At 35.4% G+C, this 27,849-nt stretch overlaps 1 protein-coding gene across 2 annotated transcripts; it reads left to right on the forward strand.

The window, feature by feature from the left end:
- The first annotated feature begins 24,684 nt into the window (after window positions 1-24,684).
- On the forward strand, window positions 24,685-27,224 carry LOC143592223 (putative alpha-mannosidase At5g13980). Of its 2 annotated transcripts, none has more exons than XM_077072184.1 (6): window positions 24,685-24,973; window positions 25,054-25,138; window positions 25,235-25,354; window positions 25,442-25,585; window positions 26,665-26,716; window positions 26,802-27,224. In XM_077072184.1, the coding sequence occupies exons 1-6, from the start codon at window positions 24,963-24,965 to the stop codon at window positions 26,843-26,845; spliced, it is 456 nt and encodes a 151-aa protein (XP_076928299.1). In that variant the 5' UTR covers window positions 24,685-24,962; the 3' UTR covers window positions 26,846-27,224. The 2 variants fall into 2 exon arrangements, with proteins under 2 accessions (XP_076928299.1, XP_076928298.1); XM_077072183.1 differs by having other exon boundaries at window positions 24,725-24,771; window positions 24,861-24,973; window positions 26,665-27,224.
- Window positions 27,225-27,849: the final 625 nt, after the last annotated feature.

Consider the following 27,849-nt stretch of genomic DNA (forward strand, 5'->3'; position numbering starts at 1 on the left):
AATTGATTAATGATATCAATTGAGCTTTGTTAAATTATGTAGATGCCGCAATCAACAATACACCTAACGAAATTATCCCACCCATGCATAACCTATCACTAAGAGCCATACTTGATAAGGATCGTCTTAACTACAACAATTTTATGGATTGGTATCGAAACTTGAGAATTGTTCTCAAGCATGAAAAGAAATTCTATATATTAGACGATCCTATTCCCGGCGAACCAAAAATTGACGATGTAGATTCCTATAACGATTAGTTGAAATACACCGAGAATTCGGTGCAAGTTTCTTGTCGCATGTTGGGAACTACGATTCCCGAAATTCTAAAGGGCTTTGAAAATCATGGGACATATGACATGATCACCCAACTAAAGGAAATGTTCCTTACTCAAGCTATGGTGGAAGGCTTCGAAAGGGTTCGAGCTTGTCATGCATGTCATATGGAAGAAACCCAATCTTGGATGAGGCGTCACCCAGAACCTAAAGAAAAGGTTTCTAAAGGTAAGGGACATATCAATGGTAAGTTCAAAGGGATGGAAAAGGAGGAAGCACACAAACCAAAAAGAAAAGAAGCTAAAGGTTAGCTTAGACGATCCGTGCTTTGGTTGTGGTGAGATAGGACATTGGAAAAGGGATTGTCCAACCTATCTCAAAGAGTTGAAAGACAAGAGGAATGTGGGGCAAACCTCGGGTACCTCTTTCATGATTCATATTGATCTTAATGTTATTTCTTCTAACACATGGGTATTGAATACCGGATGTGGAACTCATATTTGCAATTTGTTGCAAGATTTCAAAAGAAATAAACATTTCAAGAAAGGAGATACAAGTCTCTTCATGGGAAACGAAGCAAAATTTGTTGTCAAAGCCCAAGGAGACTACATTTTAAAGCTTCCTAATGGTTTGGAAGTTGTTTTGAAAAACATTTTGTATGCTCCAAGTTTGACTAGGAACATTATCTCGGTTTCGCTCTTAAGATAATATGGTTATGATTTCAAATTTGTGGACAATTGTATTTATGCTTTCATGAATAATGTCTTTTATTTTAAAGCAATGCTGTCTAATGACATTTATGAATTAGTTCATGATAACACATCCTTTGATAACAAGTGTACCAATCAAGCACCAAGAAACTCAAAAATGGGTTTAAGTAAGACTTATCTTTGGCATTGTCGCCTTGTTCACATAAACAAAGATCACATACATACACTACGAAAGAATGGCCTTTTGGAATCAAATGAAGATTCATTTGATAAGTGTGAATCTTTTTTACAAGGAAAGATGACCAAGGAACCCTTTAGTGGAACTAAAGAAAGGGCAAAAGACTTATTAGGTATCATACATTCGGATGTATGTGGTCCTTTTAAGGCAATGACATGGAATGGTGAAAGATACTTCATTACCATTATCGACAATTATAGTCATTATGGGTATGTGTACTTGTTAAGAAACAAAGATGAAGCCTTTGAAATCTTCAAAGTCTTCCAAAATGAAGTAGAAAATCAACTCAATAAAAGTTGTTTATTGATGCTTTTCAGATAGAGGAGTTGAATACCTTAATGATGCTTTTCAGATCATCTTAAGAGTTGTGGGATTGTCTCACTGCTCACTCCACCCGGAACACCACAACATAATGGTGTGTCCGAAAGGAGGAATCAAACTCTATTGGATATGATTCGGTCTATGATGGAAAGAAGCACATTGCCTCTATCATTTTGGGGTTTCGCATTGCTCTTCGCGGCCCGTGTTCTAAATATGGCCCCAACCAAGAAAGTGGACAAGAAACCTTTTGAAATATGGCATGGAAGGGTTCCATCATTATCATATTTAAAGGTATGGGGTTGTGAGGCTTATGTTAAGCACAACACCCAAAACAAACTTGAGAGTCGATCCACTAAGTGTTCTTTGTAGGATATCCCAAAGACTCTATGGGATATATTTCTACAACCCAACCGAGCGAAAGGTGTTTATTGCTAGAAAGGCCGAGTTCTTGGAAACTAAGTTCCTTATGGAAGGAACTAGTAGAACGGTGGAACTCGAGGAGGATCCACAAGTCAATACACGTTTGGTTTATACTAGTAATCAACAGGAGGTTTTTGAAAATGATCAAATGGTTGATCAAAACACACAAAACGTTAGCAAATCTGGTAGAATTAGTAATCCACCTGAAAGATATGAATTTTACATGGATAGATGTTATGTGGTAGATTCGGATGAACCGACCATATACCATGATGCAATGTCACAATCCAATTGTGACAAATGGCTTGAAGCCATGAACGTTGAGATGCAATCCATGCATGACAACCAAGTATGGGATTTGGTTGTACCACCTCTTAACTCCAAGAGAGTTGAAAGTAAGTGGGTTTTCAAGAAGAAAATCGATATGCATGGAAACTTGGACACTTATAAAGCAAGACTTGTAGCAAAAGGTTTTACTCAAACTCAAGGGGTTGATTATGATGAGACCTTTTCGATAGTGGCAGTGCTAAAGTCTATTAGGATATTATTTGTCATAGGCGCATATTATGACTATGAGATATGGCAAATGGATGTCAAAACTGCTTTTCTAAATGGACATGTTGAGGAAGATGTCTATATAGTTCAGCCCGAAGGTTTTGTTGATCCAGAAGAGATACACTTTGAGAAGAGATATGAGGCATCACAGATCCATGAGTGATGTCCATCTGATATTTATGCCATACTGAAGCTAATCCATATCACTGTCACAATGAAAATCATGCTAAGTTTGTTATACCTGCTATCAACTGTCTCTTTATGTCATAATAACGCTGAACATGAATCTTTGTGAAAGCACCTTAATCACTAAGATTCCATGTTCGGATCTTTTCATAAAGGCGACATTTTTATCAAAAACTGATTTTTGATCCCAAATTTGCTAAATTACAAGAAGACTGGTGTTTCATGTTATTTTTTTTGTTTCTTTTAGTTTTCCTTTTATTTTAGCTATTCTGTTTAACTTTATTCATTTTATTTTATTTAAACCTTCATCTCAATATTACTCTCATCGAAACAAGTGCTTTAAAAGATATATTTTTATTTATGGTTAAAACGTGTTGGGCCTAAAGTTTGTTTACAGATTGTGTGATAAATTTGATTTGGGCCAAATATCTGGTTTGGCTGGTCTTATTGGATTAGGATCCAATTGGGTTCTCGGCATGTCTGTATTTGGTTTGGGCTTGTTTTATTGGATTGAGGTCCAATTGGTTCTCGGCCCGTCTGCACTTTGGGATTTAAAAACCTTTTAACTCTCCATTATTGATATTACTCTCAAAATATCTTCACACAAAATTATCCTTGGCCGAAAACCTTAGTTTTTTTGCTATTCTAATAAAAGGTGTTCTTGGCTTTTGATTGCTCTTTGTTCAATAATAGATAAGGGATCGTCGAATGATATGGTCGATACTTAAGGGTTTGATTAAGATGTGATATCGACGCTTGCTTGGTCTTTGTTTGATGATTCATATATTAAACTTGTATTATGTTGGACATTCGACCTATTTGAGACCATTGTTGGGGGTTTTTTAGGAGTTAGTTCCAGGTTTTTCTTGATCCATGGTGATTTTAGCTCTTCTGGAGAAAACTCTTGGTCAAACCAAGAGTTCTCAGTTGACTTTGTTGACCATGATCTCGTATAGTTTACCGAGAAAACCTTGTTCTCGGTAATTTTGGACAGAGAACTCATAGTTTGACCGAGAACTCTCACCTTTGACCGTTTGTGGACAGAAAACACATTCCTGGACCAAAATCCATTATAATATTGTTATAATTTTTCATTTATGGTTCATATAACATTGTTTTATCACAATGGTCCTCCATGTTTCATAAATTAATAATTGTACCCTTAAGCTTATGATTGTTATTCAAGTCATGTAAATATTTGCTAACTTGACTCATTTGTTGCAGTAATGGCTGATCAGGCTCCTTTTAAGTTTGTTGACACTCACAGTATAGCTGGATACCTATTTGATACACCACTGACAAACAAGGAGTTCAAGTCTATGATCGTTGGTCTCAATACCTGTCGGATTTCTCAAGCTTTACGAGAAAATTCTATCATTTGCAAGAAGATGATCTTCGAATTCTGGAACAATGCTTCAATCAACCAACGAGGACTAGGTGGAGTTGTTTCTATAGACTCTAAAGTGCAAAAGAAGTCGGTCGTCATCACAAAGGCCATTATACGCAAAGTTCTTTCATTTGGGTATCAACCTGATTACCAAACGGAATACACGACTGCTGCGATTTCTGAGATCCTTACAAGAATGGGCTACGAGGGATCCTACCCTCCTGCAATCAAGAACCTATTTCACCCGTACTGGAGGTGTGTGATACACACGTTCTTTACGTGTGTGTCAGAACGAAAAGAAGGATCTGATGAGATTAGCCACACGCAGATGTCGGTTGTAGTTGTTCTGATCATGGATTGGAATTAAAACTATTCCAATTTCGTGTTCGATGAGATGATGAGCAACTTGAAGGGAAAGAAGAAAGAGATGTTTGTTACGTATCCTCGGTTCTTACAGATGATCTTTGATTCACACTACACTGATCTCGTTAAATCTGTTGAGACGCTGGATATGAAGTTGATGGGACCCAACACCTTTGGGTTGATGAAACAATAAAGGAAAGGGGCGAAACTTGTGTACCAGGGTCTTCACGATCTGGTTAAGTTTGGGCATTTTGCTGAAACGAAGACTGTTCAAGTTAGAGCTCAAGTTGCTGAAGAACATGTGGCACCAGTTCAGAAGCGTGCCCCTACACTTTAGATTATTTCAGATGATGAAGGTGAGGAGACTCCCATACAACATATGGAGTCTGAACACCGTGAAACAGAAACTTCTCTATCTGCTGAGCAATTAAAAGATTTTGAAAGTTTCAAAAAATTGATGCAGTCGACTGCCTTGAAGCCTCCTCAAGCAGTCACTGTGAATGAAGATGATGATGCCCCTGAGGAACCAGCCGCCGATCTCATTCCACGTAAACAAAGGAAGAAAGATCTAAGACCTGGTGTGCTGATTTCTAAAGCTACACCAACAACAACAAGCCAACAACATCAACTTGAGTCGGAGATCCTAAGATATTGACTTTGAGACTGATATTCCACATTTTCCTGAACCATTAGGATCGTCGGATCCAATTGATCAGGGTTAGTTGAGCTCGAGTGCTGCTGATAAGATTGCCCATATTCTTTCCATGTGAGATCAATTTCTGCAAAATAAGGGAAAGGGGGTCGTACCGGAAGCTGAACCGGTAGACTTACAAGCTTTACAACGTTGAGTCTTTGAGCTTGAACAAGACTCAGTTGTCAATGATATACGTATTCAAGAACTTGAAGCTAGTAACATCGATAAAGATTCCTAGGTTAAAGAGCTTCAGTATGGTATGGGAGAATTGACTGCTATATATATTGACCTCCAACAAAAGCTTGTTCAAAAGTTTGGAGATGAATTCAAGACCAGTGATGATGTAACTTCAAAGACATCCGATGTAGATCAAGGTGGCAGTTCCAAAGGTTGTCCTACTATAAACATAGATGAGTCTGGGACACTAGAACAATATATGTCTACCCCTCCAATGACAAGTGAGAAATCAGACCGACTTCAGAGGAAGATCATGATTATGAAGAACTCAAATCAGAATGTTGAGTCTTCTGATCATCTAGATAAGTTCATTGTTACATTTCAAAAGGGTTTTTCTGATAGGTACGGTGATCGCTCTAGGGTCATGTCTTGGGGATTTGATGTTGAAAAGAATATGTGGTGGGTTAAAGGAAGGTCTGGGAACACCAAGTACTAAAAGAAAATGAAAGACTTTGGATCTTGGACAAAGGTGATATCAGTGACCTGATCAATGCTCCATTCCACAACCCAACTAATGATAAGAGAGGTATTGATTACTGGAACTTCCTGAGGAGCCAAGTTGAAAGATGCTTTCCGGACATGACAATTATAGAATTGTTTCAAAAGAAAGCAAAGGGGGGTCAAGGATCCAAGGACAGGAAAGACCATGGTAAATGTTATGTGGCCTGCTACAAATAAGGCTACTCATATTCCTGTGCCTAACGCCATCCCGGATGGTACCCTGGATAATATGAGGTTCTGGATGTTTGATAGTGAGACTGCTACCGTTGTCGTACGTCTACAAAAGGGCAAAGAGCAATTCAGGTTTGTTGATCCAAGAGATTTGCTCAAGTTTGGAGAAAGGTTTATCAGAACCCTCAGCATATTTCAAATCATTGTTGATCCTTTTGAAGCGGCTGCAAAGGAATACACAAGTATGGCAGCTTCTATCATCAGAACCGGCTTTTGGGCAGGTGGTTTGAAGGATGTGGATATCGATATCATGGAACACTACTAAAGAACGAAACTACAAACCAAGGAGGAGATTGTTGGGTCCATACTTTAGTGGTTTGTACTTATTTAGTTTTGGTTTGGGTTATGAATGTAAACCGAGATCCTTTATGGATCTCGGTGGGCTTTGGGCTTTTTGTTGGGCTTGGGTGTTGGCTACCCTATATATAGATCATATCGTATAGGGGTTTCGGTTTATTGTTCATTTGTATTGTTGGCCATTCACTTGATTATCGGGTTGAACGAGTATTGTAATTGCTTAAGCATCGGACGTTTAATATACGTATGTTTTGAAGCATTCAATTGTGTTCATCACGTATTTGTTTGTTTGTCTTGAATCACCTTACGATATATTTCGCAATATCGTTGAGGTGTGTTGATATCATATTGAAAGATCCGTCTTTGAGACTTATATTGTCATATCAGATATTCATTGTTTCTTTTAGTTATTGTAGATTATGATTGATTCCAACGATGAAGATGTGTCGGATGATGATGAAGATGTTGAAGAGGTTTCAAGGATTTACATGGAAAGGACGAAAAGGATTGTCACAAGATTCTAATTCATATCTAATATCCGAATGATGGTGGATTTGTTCTCATGATATAATCTTTCTGAGTATATGATATATAATCGGAATCTAAGATGGTGTTCTTTTGGAAAAACATTTTCACCATTAATTCACTACGGGGAAATTGACCTTCGGTTACACGAAAAAAGTGTGGCCGTAGGCCTTTAGCCACACACATTTTGTTCAGGTCATATGTGGCCAAAGGTCGCGACACCTTGGGTATGATATGGCTACACACAGTTTTTAGTGGCCTTATGTGGTAATAAGTGTGGCTAAAGGGTACATGCATTAGTTGTTGGCCATCAAGAAGCCTCTCCAATAAGTGTGGCTAAACGGTAGAAGATGGCCACATGACTATTTCCGACCATTGCACGTATATAGCCACATGAATTATTATTTCAGCCACATGAATTTTACAATAATGTGGCCAATAGGGTTGTGTTATGCTTGCATTGTGACATATATTGTGTGGATATAGCAAAGAAATGGCCACTTAAATTTAATAATAGAGTGGCTAATTATAGGATATAGACACTGGATATTATATTAAACGTGGCTAAATATGTTTACTTGACACTCAAACACTCCTTTGTAGATTATAGTGTGGCTATTGTCTTACCGTTTGTCACACATAATGCTTTTTGTAATTGAAAGTGTGGCTATTGTCTAACTTTTCGTCACACATAGTGAGGTACTGAGTGGCTAATAATATCATATAGACACTTGAGGTTATTGTTAGTGTGGCTAAAAACGTGAACTTGCTAGTCAAAAACTGTTTTGTAATTTGTGGTGTGGGCATTGTCTTACCGTTTGTCACACATAATGCTATTCATAATTTAAAGAGTGGCTATGTCAAACTTTTTGTCACACATAGTGAGGTACTGTGTGGCTAATCGTATCGTATATACGCTTGATGTTATTGTCAATGTGGCTAAAATTTTGAAGTTGCCACTCAAACACTCTTTTGTAGTTTGTGGTGTGTCCATTTTCTTACCATTTGTCACACATAATGCTATTCGTAATTTAAAGTGTGGGTATTCTCAAACTTTTCGTCACACGTAGTGATGTATTGTGTGGCCAAACATATCATATAGACACTGGAGGTTATTATCAATGTGGCTAAAAGTGTGAAGTTGCAACTCAAACACTCTTTTATAGTATGTGATGTGGCCATTGTCTTACCGTTTGTCACGCATAATGCTATTTGTAATTTAAAGTGTGGCTATTCTCAAACTTTTCATCACACATAGTGATGTATTGAGTGGCCAAACATAACATATAGACATTGGATGTTATTGTCAATTTGGCAAAAAATGTGAAGTTGCCACTCAAACACTCTTTTGTAGTTTGTGGTTTGGCCATTGTCTTACCGTTTGTCACGCATAATGCTATCCGTAATTTAATGTGTGGCTATACTCAAACTTTTTGTCACACATAGTGATGTATTGTGTGGCCAAACATAACATATAGACAATGGAGGTTATTGTCAATGTGGCTAAAAATGTGAAGTTGCCACTCAAACACTCTTTTGTAGTTTGTGGTGTGGCCATTGTCTTACCGTTTTTCACGCATAATGCTATTCGTAATTTAAAGTGTGGCTATTCTCAAATTGTTCGTCACACATAGTGATTTTCATAATTTCAGGTGTGGCTATTGTCTTACTTTTGGCCACACCTATTTAATGTTTTCTATGTGGCCAAATTGTGTAGTAATTAGGTAATATAATTATTTTTATTTTATGTGTAGTAATATAAACAGCTATAAGCAAGCATGACAAAACAAAATTAGAAACAAATTATATTAACAATAATATTCACTTAAGCAAATGTATATGCAAAATATCTTACAAAATACAAAAATAACGACTACCTATTTACTATCTAAGGCGTCGGTTTTTTGGCACTGCTCCTTGTCTTCTGTTTGGTCACCCTGTCTATCGTTGTGTACTTTTCCTTTGCCTTCTTGCCAGCTCTGTCTGGTTCTTTTGAGGATGGGAGTGGTGGTAGCTGGAACAACAGAATACGAAAAACAAAAATGTATAATTAATGTCATATTTTGTAATTGAATAGAACAAAATAGTAGGCCTGCAAACGAACCGAACGTTCGTTTAACTGTTAGTGAACCTTTCGGCGGGATGTTAGTTTATGTTCGTTTATCTTTGTTCAATTACGTTAGTCTATATTATAAACCAACGAACATAAACGAACACAAGTGTTCATTTTTTAAACTAAATGAAAATGAACATAGATATTTGTTCGGTTAAGTTAAAAGGGAACAAACCTCCTGGTCATATAAGATTAGTTTTTCTGGCCAAGCAATAAAAGTACCTCGTGCGTCGCCAACAGTCACAATTTCACTTGCCTCACAAGGAATAATTGCTTGTTCCTTTATGACTTCATTAATATTAACTTTATAGCAACCCTCCGGGATTGCTTTTCCATGCAACTGTTGTGGAACCGGTGACCATTAAACTGTACCACGCGCCACCTTGTTACGCTTGTCATGCACACACAAACAACACTCATACACCTATAAACAAGCATGTGAAATTAACAATGTTGAAGTCAATATAAGTACATACCCATGTTGGTGGGAAATTAACAATGTTTCGCGCAGTACATACCTTTATTTCAGGATGTGGGGAAGCCTCATCCGTAGATACATCAACTTTTCTTTTACGGCTTCTCCGTTTTACCTAAAAACCATTCAATGAATCAGCTTATGGATGGAAATCAATCAACAATTAAAGGGAATACTGAAATTGCCAAATACTTACTGATGGTTTTTTCGAGCTGTTAGTATCTGGAGTGTGGTGTAGTTGTGTTGATGTTTCGTCAACATTGTTCTCTAAAGGCTTCATTTGTAATATAAAAGAAAGTGGAATTGTTAGACTTACTAGATCATAAAATATAAAAACTGAAATTGCCAAATACTTACTGATGTCGCGCTATGGGGATCGAGTACCGTTTGGTCAACAATTTTTTCCACCGACTTGGCCTGAAATTCGGTAATAGAAAATGAGCACACTCACATTGGAAACGAATTATAAAAAGTACTGAAATTGTCAAATACTTACTGATGTCGCAATATGGGGAGGGAGTACTGTTTCGACAACTATTTTATCCACAGACTTGGCCTACAATTAACTGATGCAAAATCAGCACACTCACATGGAAAGTTAATTATTAGAAAAAATCAATCAAACTGTCAAATGCTTACCAGAGTAGCGGATTCTTGTTGCACAACCTCTACTGAGGTTAAGATGTTTCCCACACAACTGGCCAACAAATCAATTTATTAGGTTATGGAAAATGAAAAATCATAGGGAAAGTTGTAATAAACAAAGAAATTGTCAGATACTTACTTGGGCTAGCATTTTATTTTGCACCACAACACTAGTACTTTGGTTAAAACCAACCTTATTGGGAACATGATTTACCTACGAATTGTGACAAAAATAGTGCCAATTATGTATGTCGAATGAATTAATTAATATGTAGCATACGTCACTTACTTGACTTACCGACACATGCGGCAACAATCCTTCGAGATGTCTGAACCTGGACTCAAATGCTAACTGTTCCTTCTCGCGGCTTGTTAGCATAGCATTCGTGGATTCAAGTAGAGACGTAAACATGTTCACCACTTCATCTCTCTGCACAGCCTCATACTCAAGTTGGGCAATCAGTTGCTTAAACGAGCCTTTTACCCGACTCACACCCCAATATTTACCTGTTGTCAATCCGTACCCAATCCCTTTTAAAAACCCACGTTTCTCTTTTCCAAGCACTAAGGTGACGGCATCTGTGCACAGTTCAAGTCTTCGGGCTCCGGAAGGGATCTGCTCCTCATGCTGAACCTGCAAGAAAACAAATCTCAAACTGCCGATTCCTTACAAGCATAAAACGTCAGATTTCATGAACTACTGTAAGTAAATAAACTTTTTGTAAACGATTAGCTTACAATATGTTATATATTTTTCTTCAACCACACATTATAATCTTTTCATTATATTTAAAAAAAAACATAAACCATAAATACTCAATCAATCTACGTTTGCAGAGTAGAGGATTTATACCAGAAACTGCTCTGATTGTGTGTACTCAAAGAAGCAATCCCAGTCTTCTTGCATGATCATCGTCCTGTGTCCCTTGGGTATCGCCTTCAACTTCAGAGGTTTACCGATGTTCAGCATAATGTATTTGGCATACATTTTTCTTCGGAAATCCCGAAGAAGGTGTCCGAGCCGATTCATCACAGAAGGCTTGTGACACGCCTCAATCTCAAAATATTTCTACATAATATAATACAGTAAAGGTAAATTACTTCTCAAAATATAAAATGCACAAATAAAAATTAAGAATAACCGTTATTTGTTCCCACAGTTTATCTCTAAGCTCCTTTGTGACCTCCCTCTAACTTAAATGTCTCAAGCCAACTATTTCCCTTACAACATCCCCTAAAAAACTTGAAAACTTTAATCTGGTTTGGCTAGTGAACCTACCCAGATTATCAAACTCCATTTCCAGTCTGACACCTCCAGAATTTGAATAATCGGTACGTAGCTTAGGTAACCTCATCAACCCCCTTGTAGGTTTTTGAGTAGTAGCAAAACTGTTGAAGGGTTCGATAGCCATCGTCGCTATAACATCGTCTGCTTGACCATCGTCGTCGTTGGCTTCCTCGCTGGAGTAGCCTTCAGTGTCGTCTGATTGAGCGTCATCGACGTCGTTGGCTTCCTCATCGGAGTATAAAACATGTTCTTGTTCGATTGTTTCATCTATAAGCTTCATCTTCGATTGTTCTTCTTCAATTGTGTCGTCTGGTAAATGTAATTTGGAGTTTTTGAATATTTGGAGCCAATATTTTGGAGGTTTTTGAGTTTTGCCTCACTTTTAATTAAGAACCAATAGATTATTGGCAGAGAACCTCTGGCTGAAAATGGGCACTCTGAGGAAGATAGTTTTTATTTAAATTAAAAAGGATAAGCGTGTTACTAGCGTACTAGGATATTTATATATGTTTTTGTACATTAGCGTGTTACTAGCGTACTAGGATATTTATATATGTTTTTGTACATTAGTTTGTTACAAGCGTAATAGACTCGTTTGAACAAATATATTATATTTAATAAGCGTTTTTAACAATAGATTAAGAACCAATAGATTATTGGCATAGTTTTTAATATAAATTAAAGGGGATAAGCGTGTTATTAGCGTATCAGGATATTTATATATGTTTTTGTACATTAGCGTGTTACAAGCGTAATAATTTTTTTTAACAAAGTGTTTTTTGTATTATTTTTAGATTTAACCAGGTGTTGTTTACGATTTAATAAGTGTATCACAAGCGTTTTTAACAAAGTGTTTTTGCTTTTACGATTTGTTTTAGGATTATTGGATTTAAATAATCCCACCTTTAATGAATTGGCCAATAATAATCCCACCTCCGGTATTTCCCGCTGGCAGTCCCACTTTTTCAATGTTTTTTTGTTTTATAAACCAGCGTTAAAAAAACTTAACGGGGTTAAGTTTTTACTGATGTTGTTGGTGAGTTGGCAGTGTCATAATCCTACATGGATTTTCCCTTTTAATCCTAAAATGCAATTACTATATTAATCCTACAAAAACTGGCTGTAGGGGATTCGAACCTGCGCTTCCAGCCCTGCAGTCAACACCCACATGCATAAGCCAACTGATCTGAGTGATCCTTTGATAAAAATCCAGAAACTATATAACCAGACATTCGCAACCCAAAGTGTATTATGAACCCTAGATCATCAATTGGCCAGGTCGTTATTTGATTGGCCGATTGAAATTAGGGCTATTAAAGAGTGAATGACGACGAACACAAAGGTATAATTAGTTACCTATAAAAATGATTGGAAGAGGGTTAATTTGATCCCGGCAGTGACGGCAGAAGGGGCTCAGAACACGCATCAAAACATCAATGATAATATAATTCATTATAGGGTAACTGTAGGCGATGTATGTGAGGTTCTTTCTGAAAGTTTAATTGAATTATTATGCACAATTAAAGTATACTGATTAACAGGTTACGTCGGTTCGTTCAAACGAGTAATAAGAATCAATAATTGATCTCATTCCAAGTTTATGGTGTCGGTGGGCTCGTTATGGTATGCATAAGGATATGCGAGATTCAATTTCTAAGTTTAGGACGAGAATTATAGTGCAAGCTAGTGATTTGGGTATCCGGGTTCGCTAATCGGGTCGCGGGTTTGGGTCAGATCCAAGTTAATAAATCTGGATAACAGGATTTAATATAATAAAATATAGTAATTGCATTTTAATCCAAAGGGAAAAGCCATGTAGGATTATGACACTGCCAACTCACCAGCCACATCAGCAAAAACTTAACCCCGTTAAGTTTTTTTGACGCTGGTTTATAAAACAAAAAACATTGAAAATGTGGGATTGCCAGCGGGAAATACCGGAGGTGGGATTATTATTGGCCAATTCATTAAAGGTGGGATTATTTAAATCCAATAATCCTTTGTTTTAAGATACTCCATAATTACCATTTATTAAAAGTTTTCATACAAAAGATACCATTAAAACAATAAACTAAAATATGTAACCATCCAACATTTAAAACAATATGTTAGAAGAAACTATAAAAGTAAAGCATTTAAAAGTTAACCAACCAACAATCAAATCAATAAACTAAAATATGTATCAATACAACCATCTAAACATGAAAATAACAGATGTTCCAAAAATCACAAATGTCACCAAATCACAAATGTTTCCCAAAGTCACGGAATCACAAATGTTCCAAAAATCACCAAACACAACGTGCATTCTTGCACTAATCAACTATTGAAACTAACAAAGTACCTTCATTGATGTCATATTCAAACTTCACTTATCACCAACCTGTAATTCATTTTCCTCCTTGAACTTTTTCCATTTTGGTAAACAATATCTGAATTTCAGTTCCGACAATTCACCATGAAGTTTCATTTTTTTGTTACGACCTTCGGGATTGACCAAAGTGATTCGAATTCCATCATAGGAATCAATCTTGGTAGCAATGTGACGTGGAAGACGCTGTGAAAAGCAAGTTTCAAATATATTATAAAGTTAAAATTTAAACGAATATACATATAAATAAAAAAGAAATTTAAAAATTCAATTTACCAATTTCTTGGTGACGTTCAAGTGGAAGACAATTTTAGAGTCATCATTTTTCTCATCAAGATGAATTGGATTTTGGGAGGAACTACCTTGATTGCTTAATTGATAGTTGAGAAACAGCTGATTTGGACCAGGATGGATAAATTCTATGCCATCATCATTAAATACATTAATATGAAATGTAAAATCTAATATGACTTCAAACACAACAAACAAACCAACTTTCAAGTTGGTTTGTTTAAAAACCTTAATCCATCCATCCTATAGCCTATAACCCATTCCATCCCAATGACATGAAACGTAAAACAACACTCTATTTGGAGCAATAAGCTCGAAAAGCAAATTCATGCAATTTTCACCAAATTCTTGAATCACGTACCACTCAGGGAAATCCTATTAAACATGTAAATTAATAGACATTTGAATTTGGAAAGAATCATTAAAAACAGAAATTAAAAGTTACCAAGTAATGAACGTGTCGGTTTCTGACTGGAATGCATAACATTGTACCGGATTGATCATTTACGTTTCTTTTGAAAGTAAACATGTTCAACATAGATGTTGACTTAACCTCAAAAACAACATATGTTCCAGCTTTTATACAACATTCTCTGATTAATTCAGTCCAACCGGTTTCAAAATAAAAGTCATCAAGTACTTTGATTATAACTACAGAAAATGTTCTACCACTTTGATCATAAATCAAACAACAACCGGTATTCGATTTCATGTCAGCAAACATTGGTTGAACAGCTTTAGGAATGAGCCATAAGTAACACAAAAAATGTTCTTAGAATGTATATTTTGCAAAACTGTAAAATGTTTCATAAAAATAATTAACCAGATAACATTAACATACCATCCTACTCATGGAATCGTTGTCGATATCTACCATGAAATTAACTCCATTATTGAAACGTGGCATTTTTATCATTGATTTATTAAGACGAGTCTACGAATTACAGTAAATACAAATTACAAATATTCTTACAGTAAACCGAAGTTAGAAGTCAATTTAGGGTTTTGAAGTAAAGGGGTTTTATCATTCAGAATGGTTTGAATTTTTTTTATTTTTTTATTTTTTCTACACATTTAATTATACATATATATATATATATATATATATATTGGTTTTTGTTTTATAACTTATTATATTTAACTTTTTTAAAAAATAGTATAAAACATAGTCTTACTTTTAGTTTTTTTTACTAACATTCCGGTATAAATTTCGTTAAAAGTTGAGTTCGTTTAATAAATCGTATTTTTTAAATAAATTTAAAATTTTATCCATTATTGAACTATTAGTAAGATTTTCTGGATAAGATTTACAACTTCGTAATAGAGAAGTTCATAACATTCTAGTGTTATCATTATCATAATGAATAAGTATGTAGTTTTGTATCATTATCATCTTCTAGGTTATCATCATCACCATATGTGTTATGATGATGATCAACATCATAAAGTTATCATCATTATTATGTATTATAGTTGTTATCATTATCATAATCATCGATCACCGTCACCATGAAACGACATCATCATCAGACGTGCGGGTAATCAACGTGGTCATTGTATAGGCTATTGTAGCCGGCGTTGATCATACGGGTAACAAATATCTCGTTATCAGTGTCATCATCATCGTCAACAACATCATCATCATCAGCAGCAGCAGCAACATCATCAACCTATTGCCATGTACGGGATGTAGTCAGCATCGTATGGGTTATCGTAAACAAAACGCCCAATATTAACGATCACTGTCGGCACCATCTTGTGAATTGTTGTCTTCATTAAACGACATCACCAGTCATACAGGCTACCATCAGTATGACCATCGAATACGTTATCATGGTCGTCTTCGATCATACGGGTTACATGTCATTAAACATCGGTGTCACCATCATCATCAACATATATATATATATGTGTGTGTGTGTGCTCGTGTGTGTGCGTCTGTGTGGCGTATTGTCATATAGGTACATATAATTGATCATCAACATATATATGTGTGATCATCATCATAGACATCATGCTCATTGTACGAGCTACACTCGCCATCGTATGGGTTGGCTTAAGCAAACCGTACCATATAGGTTAGCAGCATCATTATGATAACCACCACCAACCCAGGTTGTTATATCCACGTATTCATGTGGGTACCATTATATTAGCATCGTCGTCGTCATAATTGGGCCAATCATCATGGTCATCATACGGGATAGCACCGTCATCGTCTCATGGATTACATATCCGCAATCATACTACACACCACCTACTGCCACCATCCACCTGCCAAATTTGTAGCAAAGAAATCATTGTAGAAGAGCTTGATAAGATGCAGGAAGAGTAAATAGTTACACTATGCCTGCTGGAGAAGTACTTTCCTCCATCATTTTTTGATGTCATGGTTCACTTAACCGTGCACCTAGTCAGAGAGACAAAATTATGTGGGCCACCATGCTTTTGTTGGATGTATCCCTTTGAAAGGTGTATGAAGGTTATCAAAGGGCATGTGCGAAACAAAACTTATCCAGAAGGGTGCATTGCTGAGGAGAACATTGTGGAAGAAACAATTGAGTTTCTGAGCGAATACCAAAAAAACATCAAGATTACTGTTAGTATTCCACATGATAAGCATGATGATAATGGGGAGATAATTCCTTCCACAGGCGCTAAATAAGTTGAAGTTTCTCCTGATCTCTTCAAGAGAGCACATTTCTATGTGCTGCAGAATATGCCTGAAATAGCGCCGTATATCGAGTAAGTATTACTAACACATATACTATAAATTATATATATATATATAGGGTGTAGTTACTGTACACTAATGCCTTAACGTATGGTAGATACGCGAGACGCTCAAAGGCAAAAAACAAAGGAAAAAACTAAAACGCTCAAAAAACTTAAACACTCAGCAAACGCACCCATATAGATATATATATATATATATATACACATATATATATACATATATATATATTTATTTATTAGTTCAGAATATACCATACGTTAAGGCATTAGCGTACAGTAACTGCACCAATATATGTGTGTGTGTGTGTATATATATATATATTAATTCATAATATATTATACTCCTACTTGCAGACAACACAAGACCTCTTTGAAAAACCAAATTCCTGGTAAACGACAAGCATTGCTAGAGAAGGAGCATACTTTAAAGTTTGGTGACTGGTTACGCTACAAGGAAGATCAATTTATTAAGTCTTCTATAATTTCAAATATCTTTTATAGAGATAGCTAATCTTGTAATGAAATTCAGGTTGAAAGAGATCTAGCGGGCTCCCCAGGTTCTATATCGGAAACTGTAAAGTGGATTGCACACGGAGCACACCGCAACGTTTACAAATACGACTCATACGACATCAACGGTTTTGAATTTCGTACAAAATCTCATGATGGTAGAGTTTACCAGAACATCGGGGTTGGTGTAGAGGCGGATGACATGCACAACAAAAAAGACGTGGTGACCTATGGACAAAACTTTTATTTTGGGGTTTGCAAGAGATATGGGTCCTAGATTATCATACTAAAAGAATTCCGGTCTTCATGTGCCAATGGGTTGACCGTAAACATGTCAAACATGATATTCTTGGTTACACATCGATCGACCTAAACAAAATTTGGCCACAAGGATGATCCGTTCATATTGGCCTCGCAAGCACGCCGGGTGTTTTATCTTCAAGATCATCTGGATAGAAAAAAGCATGTTGTCCTCATGACTCCACCTAAGAATTATAGGCATTTGTATGACGAGGTCCATGAGGAATTTACTACGGTAACTTTCCCTCATGAGGGTATTACATTGCCACTTGTACAACCAAATAAACAGCTTCGTAATAATCCACGGATGATTACTGGAGGCCCGGGAAAAAGCCTACAACTATTCGTAATGGAGATTGACACCGATGTCGGGGTAGTCGACCCAGCAGTTGTTTTCGTTCGGCTAGTTAGATGTAAATATATGTTTAAATTTAGTTGTGATACATGATATCACCATTCTTTACTTTTTACTTATTAGTTCAAACTAAAGAAATATTGGTTGTTTTTAATACTATTACTACTTATACAGGCCGGTTTGTTGAATTCATTTCATCTTCTGGCTATTTTGGTCAATTGGTGTCAAGTTCAAACATACATCATGTTACATCGATAAAAGTCACAATTGACTTGTAGTGTATCATAGTAAGATCAATAAAGTCATTACACTCATAACTGACTCGTGCTATATCAAAGTTAAATTAATGCAAAGAAAGCCCAAAAATGCATCATGTTGTCTAGGGTGTTCATGGTTCGGTTGGAAACCGCGAAACCGCCCAAACCGGCCATCGGTGACAGTCATCATTTCTCGTCTGATGGTTTTGTTTCTTGCACAACCTCTATTTGTTTATGTTTCAATATACATTTTAATAGATGGTTTTCTGCAAAACATTATCAACTCATTTTATAAAAAAAGACCATTATGCCCTTCTTTTCACTAACCTGCATACTAAAATTTTACCCTCCATACGCAGATCTTTGACCAAAGCATCTGTGGGTCTTAGACTTTGAAGAAGCCTTTGAACAAATAAAATTCAGTTTTGAAAAACCCCTTCCAAACCCAATGCCATCACCAGTAACCTAATTTAAGATTTGGTGATGGCATTGAGTTTTGGAAGGGATTTTAGCAAAATTTAAGATCTTTGGGAAGTTTAAGATCTGTGGAAACCTTAGATTTTTTCTGCTTGGCCAAGTTTGGAATTCACATAACATATATATATTGAAGCCTAATAAATTTCAGCCACCAGTTTTGTTGCAGTCATTAAAGTCTCTGTTTCTTTATTGTTGGTTTATTGCAATCATTAAATTTCAGCCACCAGTTATATATATCACGCTTTGGAAACGCTCATACACTTTACAGTTAATAATAACATTTACAATAATAACATTCACATAATATAAGTGATTATGTATTAAAAAAAAATCTAAATATGATTAATCAATTCACATAACATATTAATACCAATATATAATAACATTTACAATAATAACATTTACATTAATATAGAAAACCAAATTACATAAAACTAACTCCAGCATCCGACTCCATAGCAGAATCTACATCGACATCCATCGTAGACCTCCCTGTAGATTCCGTATCCGAATCTACATCCGGATTCTCTTCTGGAATATGAGAGGGCATGATCCTCTCGTACATGCCATCCGAGGTGTAGGTGGAGTCCTTAAGCCTTTGGAGGCGAAGGTTCACCTGACTACGGAATGCCCCATAAACGGACACAGACTTGAAGTCCTCAAAGTTGTTCAACTAAATGTAGGCCACCTCGATGCCCGGGAATACCATATCAATGCTGAAATAATCAGCAGTCGTGTACCCAAGCCACCTAACCATTCGGTTAAGTTGTTTGTACGTGAAGGTGTGAGGGTGGACATAGTCCACAAACCTCACCCTTTGATTCTACCGGACGGCGCCGGAAGAAAAGTGGAATCGTATGATAAAAAATGTGGGGTCGTAGTAGATGGGGGCATGAGCACCCGGTCCACGTTCGACCCATGTTGAAGCCATTATCGAATATTATAATCGGAAGAAAGGTAGATTGTGATTGTGATTGTGATTGTGATTTGGGGATTGTGATTGTGATTGTGATTGTGACTGGTATTTAAACACCATCGGAACCCGGCGGTACATCTCCCTAACAATTTGAAATTGGCGGCACAAGAAACTGTAAAGGCAATGATGACGTCGCCACTCGTCAAATCAACGTGTGACCATTAATTACGTTTTTGACACGCCACGCTAAAACATATTTTAGTGTGACCATTTATCACTTATAGCCACACATAATAAGTGTATCTGCGACAATAAAAAACTTAGAAAAAATAAAACTAACATACTCTTTGGTCACACAACCTCGTGTAAGTGGCCATTAATTACATTTGGACACACTTAAAAATATTTAAGTGTGACCATTTCTCACTTATAGCCACACATATTAAGTGTATCTGTGACAATAAAAAACTTATAAAAAATAAAACTAAGATACTCTTTGGTCACACAACCTCGTATAAGTGGCCATTAATTACATTTGGACACACTTAAAAATATTTAAGTGTGACAATTTCTCACTTATAGCCACACATAATAAGTGTATCTGTGACAATAAAAAACTTATAAAAAACAAAACTAAGATACTCTTTGGTCACACAGCCTCTTATAAGTGACCATTAATTACATTTGGACACACTTAAAAATATTTAAGTGTGACAATTTATCACTTATAGCCACACATAATAAGTGTATCCTTGACAATAAAAAACTTAGGAAAAATAAAAGTAAACTACTCTTTGGTCACACAACCTCGTATAAGTGGCCATATATTTTAAGCGTTTTAGCCGCATTACTAATAAATACAGTGGTTGTTCGTCATATTTCGCCACTTTATTATAAATGTGGCTAGAAAATGTGACATTAGGTCACACAAAGTAATATAAGTGGCTATATCTTTTACCTTTTAGACACATCTGTTATCAATATAGTAGCCGTTTGTCACATTGGCCACACTATTAAAACATGTGGCTAGTTAAATGTCACAGTTTGTGGCTAATGCATGTGTTTTTGGTGACATGTATCAAATATCAAACAAACTATGACTGTAGGTTACATTTCACCACACGTTTTTATAATGTGGCTAGTTTTTGTCACAGTTTTTTTCAAAGTGTGGCGAAAATTACTTAAGTAGGTATAGAATGGTCACATGAAGAATAATATGTGTGGCCAAAACATTCTAGAAGGTTTTCAAACATGGTCAACAACCTTTTAGCCACACTTTGAAGCCGAAGTGTGGCAAATCTCCCAGACCACATGTGTGGCCGAAGGTCGATATTCACGTAGTGATATAATAGATTCGACCAAGGTAAACCGAATGAATCTTCTGATTACTTGGGTGATGTCAAGAAGCCATGGGTAATTTGATAGATCCAAATTTCTGAAATTTATTTGACCAAGGTCTAGTATATCAACAATTTATATAAATGTTTCCAAACTTTTGGGCATTACAAAATGAAGAATATCAAGATCTAGCATCATCCAAGGGGGAGTTAGTTAGTTCATAATGTCTAGTGCTAGGATCTTGTATTTTGTAATAGGCTTAAATCTAATATGAACATAAATGTTGATATCCAATGTGTAAGTACTTATACGGCGGATATGTCATATCCGCCGGAATATGTCTTATCCCCTGGATAGGTATCTCTTTAAATATGAGACATATCCGTTCATTCTAAGTAGTGACTCATTCTTGTACTAATTTGAGCAGTCATAACGTTGGTACTGTTGAAGCTTAAAGTGAAATATAAAGTATATTAGAAAGTGAAATCTTATTGTGTTCTTTATCTCACAATGTTTTCCCCACATTGTGTTACATAGTAGATTGGTTGCTCGATACAAGTCATAGGACTTTGAAGATCAATGACACACGACATTTGTTTTATTTTACCAGCAGCGGTTTTGAGAATATAGCTGATGATTCAATAGAACAATTGTTTTAACAGTATGTTTTAATCACCAACTTGCTTAAACTGCCTGCTCTTACACCAATCAAAACATTACCTTCCATAATCATCTTGCTAAGCCCTAAAGAAAGATTTTGCCTACATTACTCTCCGTGTGCTCAAATAAAGTGTTGATTTCACTTGCCACAATCATACATACCACAATCATGGCACAAAACCCTAGAAACATGCAATTCAAATCTCTATATATAATAAAGGAAAACAGGTTCTGACACGGGTCACCACCACATGCATTTGGGTCACGTGTCACAACCAGGTTGTGTTTGCTATTGTGTTCACAAATTAGAAAGCCACGTCTCTTAAAACTCTTTTAGGAATCTTCCTCTACAATCTTTATTTATGTAGGTTTACCACTTCACATTCAAAATTCAAAATTCAAAATTCAAAATTTGAAACCCATACCCTACCTTTATCCTCTCTCTTTCTCTCTCTCTCTCTCTCTGCATCAATCTTGAAGAACCGATCACAGATCTGAACTCTTGTCACGTCACCACCAGCCGTCGGTTCCTAGGAAGAAACGCCGCTGTTGTACCACTAAATCACCGCCAACATCCTCCTACTCTCGAGACAACCGGAGCTCTCTCCTTCACCCACCTAACCGCCGGCCAGTAACCTCCATCGTTAACGGCTCTTTCCACTTTAGGTTCTAATTTCTTCACCATGTTATTTTTCTGTTCTTGGTTTTGATTATTTCTTCCATTTCAGGTTCCAATTCCCCCATTTTGCTACTTAATGACCGAGCTAAATCATCATCTCTCCATGAACCGGTGAATACACTTTCGTTTTTTTATTAGGGTTCAGCTTTGCAATTTTTTGGCTAATTAATAAAATTGATATGAATTTAATTCAGGGGCATTTTGGTACACATGGGTTTTATAGATAAATTTTGAGTAATGGTGAACCGGTGGTTTTGATCATGTTTATATTCGTAGGATGTTTATCTCCATGTTGCTGCTTCTTTTACAAACCTTCTAAATTTTATTTTGTTATGTTTAAGTGAGAAAGGAGTTGGCATTTGATGTATAATATACTGTTATATATATATAACTATAATGTTTTGTTTCTATGATAATATAGGTGGAAAAAATTGGGTGATTTGGACCACATCAGTGTGCTCGAATCACTTTTAAGTTTTATTTGGATTTAAATGATCTTTTGTGAATTGTAATGGCATTCATGTTCGTGTTTGGTCATTTAACTTTAACCAAAAATGGACATATAATCTGATATATGTTTGTTCGTTAATTCTTTGAAGCATAATGTTTCTTCTATGGCAGGCGATGCACACGAAAGAGATATTGCTGCTCGGAGGATAGTTAAAGTACGCCAATGCGAAGCAAGAGGATAGGAAAAAAAAGAGTATAAATACACATTTAAGGTTTGTTAACTGTTATGGTTAAATGGAGTGCCAAAAAACGTTTTTAATTTGTAATCTTTTTAGTAGTTACCTTACATTTGTGGGTGTTATTTTCGTTTCTTTCAGGGTTGTTGATTTCGATCTTCGTATGATTGTTGCATTGAAAGAGGCATGCTTCGCACTAGGTAAATAGCATCCTAAACATCTTAAATTTTCTAATTTTGTTGGTTTATTATAATGTCTGGTAGGTAGGGCTTTTGTTTCGTGTTAACTGCTCTATTTTGGTCGACTCAAAACGAGTCATTCTTTATTAAAACTGTTTTTTTTTTGTAGAAAATATCAATTTGGGTTTGATATAGGGTTTTGTTTACTCAGATCTGAATTTGAATGAGTTTTGTAATATCTATTATATCAATCAATCAATCATGCCCAGTAAAATCCCACCGACAACAAAGCTATAAGTAGGGTCTGGGGAGGGTGGGATGTAGGCACACCGTACCTCTATCCAAAGGAATAAAGAGGTGGCTTCCAGAGAGACCCTCGGCTCTAAGAACATGTGTATGAAGCAAAATAAAGGAAATCAAAGTTTAACAGTTATATAAAAACTACTACTAATTATAATAATATTAATAATAAGATCACAGTTTAACAGCTATAAAAAAGCTAATAATAATTATAATAATATATGTAAGGGAAATACCATTATGGTATGTGACCTAAATAAGTTAAGTCTAAGCCCTAAGGTATTCAATTCTCTCTAAAAATCCTTAACTTTAATTCTACTTCTCCACGAATTCCTATCCTCAACCATGTCCTCGGAGAGGTTTAGGTCTATCAAATCATGCCTAATCCTCTCATCCCAACTCAATTTCGGTCGTCCTCTACCCCTCCTCCCCTCTATAGTAATGTTTTCTACGGATCTAACAGGATTCGTCGTCTGTCTTCTCTTTACATGTCCAAACCATCTCAATCTCCACTCTCTTATCTTGTCTGCTATGTTCGCCACCCCTAATCTCTCGCGAAACACAACGTTTCTTATTCGGTCTAGTCTTGTGTGCCCACACATCCAACGTAGCATTCTCATTTCTGCTACCTCCATCTTCCGCACTTGTGCCTTCTTGATGGCCCAACAATCTGTTCCATATAGCATTGTAATATCTATTAGTATAAGGATTTATCTTTAGCATGTGCTGGTTCAGTTGTAGGTATTTTACATCATAGAAGCAATTTTTGCAATATAATGGATATATTGCTATAGTAATTGCTTGAAACCACATACTTTGAAACTTAAATTGTTGTGATATCAGAATGACAAAATGCATTAAGTCAAGTGGGTCTAAAGTAAGGCTGGCAACAGGTGTGTCGGTTCGGTATGGGTGACGGGTTATAATGAATTCATGTAAAAATGAGTTTAAAAAACATTACCGTTTAAAATATCAAATTTGACCGGGTCAAAAGTGACCGTTTAAAATAAATTCAATTTGGTGGTGTTAACACAACCCGTCTTAAAAAACATCAAGTATTTCATATCAAAAACAAGCTCTAACAATATATATATATATATATATATATGATTTTTTATAGATATTATGTTTAATTTAATAATATATATTTGTTATATTTATTATATTGAAATTAAATATCTGTGGCAGATTCGAGACTACAGAGCTGACTGGGATCTTGATGTGAACCAACCAATTACAGGAAATTATTAACCTGTATGTTTTTCTTTCATTTGGAAATTTTTTTGTATATATAACTCAAAGTTGAACTTCATGTATATAACTCAAGTTGGATTATTATGTAGATAAATCTTGGAATTTACCTAAAAGACGAAAAAAGCGAGCTCTCGATTTTAGTAGATAGATCCGTTGGTGGATCCAACATTGTTGATGGACAGTTGGAGTTGATGCTTCACAGGTATGTATTTTCTTGATGATGTCATTAGCCCTCACTTAAAAAATAAACATATATAATTTTATGGATAATTGTTTTTGTAGGAGACTACTGTATGATGATGGAAAAGGTGTTGCAGAAGCTCTAAACGAAACAGTTTGTGTTGGTAACGACTGTAGAGGATTAGCTGTAAGCGTTTTCTTTATTTTTTATTTAATAAGTATTTCTTAATTAATCACTTTAATAATACTACAATACTGTCTATGTTGGCACTTGTATGTACAGGTTCAAGGGAAATACTATATTAGAATCGACCCGCTTGGAGAGGGCGCCAAGTGGCACAGAACGTATGGTCAAGGGATCCATTCTCCACTTCTTCTGGCCTTCACTGAAGTGACTGAACAGGTGACATATAAGTGCAACTTTTTAGTTTTCCTTTATAGATTCATAAATAACTATTTTATTTTATAAAAATTGTATCTTGTTTTATAGAATGGAAATGAGGTGACAAATTTCCAGGTATCAAAATCTTCGAGAATGGACCCCACCTACAGCCACCCTGATAATGTAGTATTGCTAACACTTCTGGAGCTTGAAGATGGAAACGTTCTTCTCCGTTTAGCACACTTATACGAGGTTTCTTTCCGCCTTTTTTATTTTATTTATATTTTAGTTTCCGTTTTCTAAAATATCATAAATGATAAAAGCTAAGCTTAATAAATTTGGTAGTTAACACTCCATTTGATTTGATGTTATTAAAAATATATTGGTATCATATTTTGATGAGCATTATAATATTGATTTCATGTATTTTCTTTACACTGTAGTTTTTGAAATTATTATTTTGTAATTATATGAAAGTTTTATGTGTATATTATATACACACAAACACATACACACATCTAAGATCAATTATGTGATTATTTTGGAATATAAGGCATGCCCATTTTTTTCGATTTCTGTTGGTTTTTTATTTTGGTTTAATTATAAAAGAATCGAAGTTAACCCCGTAATAGGATTAATTTTTTGTTTGGTTAACGGGTAGAAAAATAGGTTTTTATTATTTGGTCAAATTTAATCCGCTAACAAGTCAAATTTATACCCGACAATGTAGTTCATCTTATAACTGATTATTATGGTATTAAAATTACGGTGTAAAAAACTGATGAGACGGGTGTATGTATGCTTGTAATAGATGATGGATATATGGGTTATGAATTATTCTCTTTATCTTCTATCAAGGTCTGATTAATGTTCATATGCTTGTAATGGATGATTGGTATTATCATTTGTCCAAACTTGGATGGTTACAAATCTCAAATTAGGATATTTAAGTTTAAACATTGTGTTTCAACTTTGTTATTACTGTTTTCTACGTTGTAAACCCAAATTTTGCTTTCATCCTCTCAATTTAGGGTTTATAAGTTTTGGGTATTTATTATTGTTATGACAACTAAGAATCATGAAATCAATTTGTTAATTCAGATTAAAACATTATGTTTTAACTATCTTATTCATGGTTTTTATTGTTTAAAGTCAAAAGGATTTTAGACTTTCAACAGTGTATTGTTCTTTTTTTATAAGCTCAGATTTAGGCTTTATGCAGATTTTTAAAATTTAATTTTAAAATTGCATTTAGATTGTATTATTTATTTTTTAAGGGTATTACCACCAGCTTTTGTTTGTTTTCACATCGGTGATTGTACGTAATGCAGGACAAAGGATGCATGGGATGTTGTCCACTTTTCATGGGGCAAACACAAGCAGGTGAGGTTTCAATTTGGTTATTTATTTTTGGTGGCATAGCCTGCACATGAAAAGATTAAATTTATCTTATTACACCTTCTGCTAGGTGTATGTAAAGAGGTTTCTGCATCCGGATATTATAACATATGATTATTTTTTCATTTGGGATGAAGATCTTGGTGTTTGAAATAATAATATAAACAATACCATGAGTTTATGGATAAGATTGCTAACAGACCAAGGGGTTTAGCAATCATTGGTATGCAACAAGGGAGGAACCTGAAAAGGCCATTGAGGGTATGTGTGGAAAGGTTAGTTTTTAGCTTTACTTATATATGTATCTATTGAGGAAATATTAAAATTTTTGGTCAATTTTGATATAATGGGCAATTTGCTCATAATTGAATTCTGTCATTTGAATTTGGAAAGTTCTGGCCATAGTTGAACTTTCTGGTTAACTTTTTGGTCATATTTGATATAGTATGTGAATATCATAGTTGTAGATTTAGTGATCATAAACTTTAGTATTAACTTTAGTTGTAGATTTAGTGATCATAAACTTTAGTATTAATCAGAGGATTATATGACTCCACAAGTGTAATATGAAACCGAACCACACTGAACCGTTTGGTTCCAGTTTGGTTTCACGATTTAGGCTACCGAGCCTTTGGCATAAGATGCATAATACACAAATACATAAAAGTTATTTTTCGAAAAGATTTGCAGTGTGCAAAACAACACAGTTCATGTCCAGAATACAAGCTTTAAAACAATTTAGGCATCAAAATACACAAACATAAATTAAGTTTATAAACAGGGTTGTACAATACTAAATATTATTTTAACTAAGCCTGATATAGTTGCAAATTGTTGAGAATATCTGAATATGTATTATATGAAATATGTAAAAACTAAACATACTTATGGTCCGGTTTTATACAACCGTTTTGGGTTTAAACCTTAAACAAAATTGTTCAATACAGTTTGGAGTTTGGAAACCTACTGACCGAAAGTTAAAGAAAATAACCAACCGCAAAACCAAACTGATAGATGGTTGGGACGGTTTCATGGTTGGACGAAAGCTATAATAGTATAATACCTTTCAATAACATTTTCATTTATTTTGGGAAATCCTTTAAACTGATCTACACCAC

The sequence above is a fragment of the Bidens hawaiensis genome, unplaced genomic scaffold (genome assembly GCF_021521415.1).
Source record: "Bidens hawaiensis isolate Kalapana, Puna unplaced genomic scaffold, B.hawaiensis_p1.1 tig00040621_1, whole genome shotgun sequence".
NCBI classification, from domain to species: domain Eukaryota; kingdom Viridiplantae; phylum Streptophyta; class Magnoliopsida; order Asterales; family Asteraceae; genus Bidens; species Bidens hawaiensis.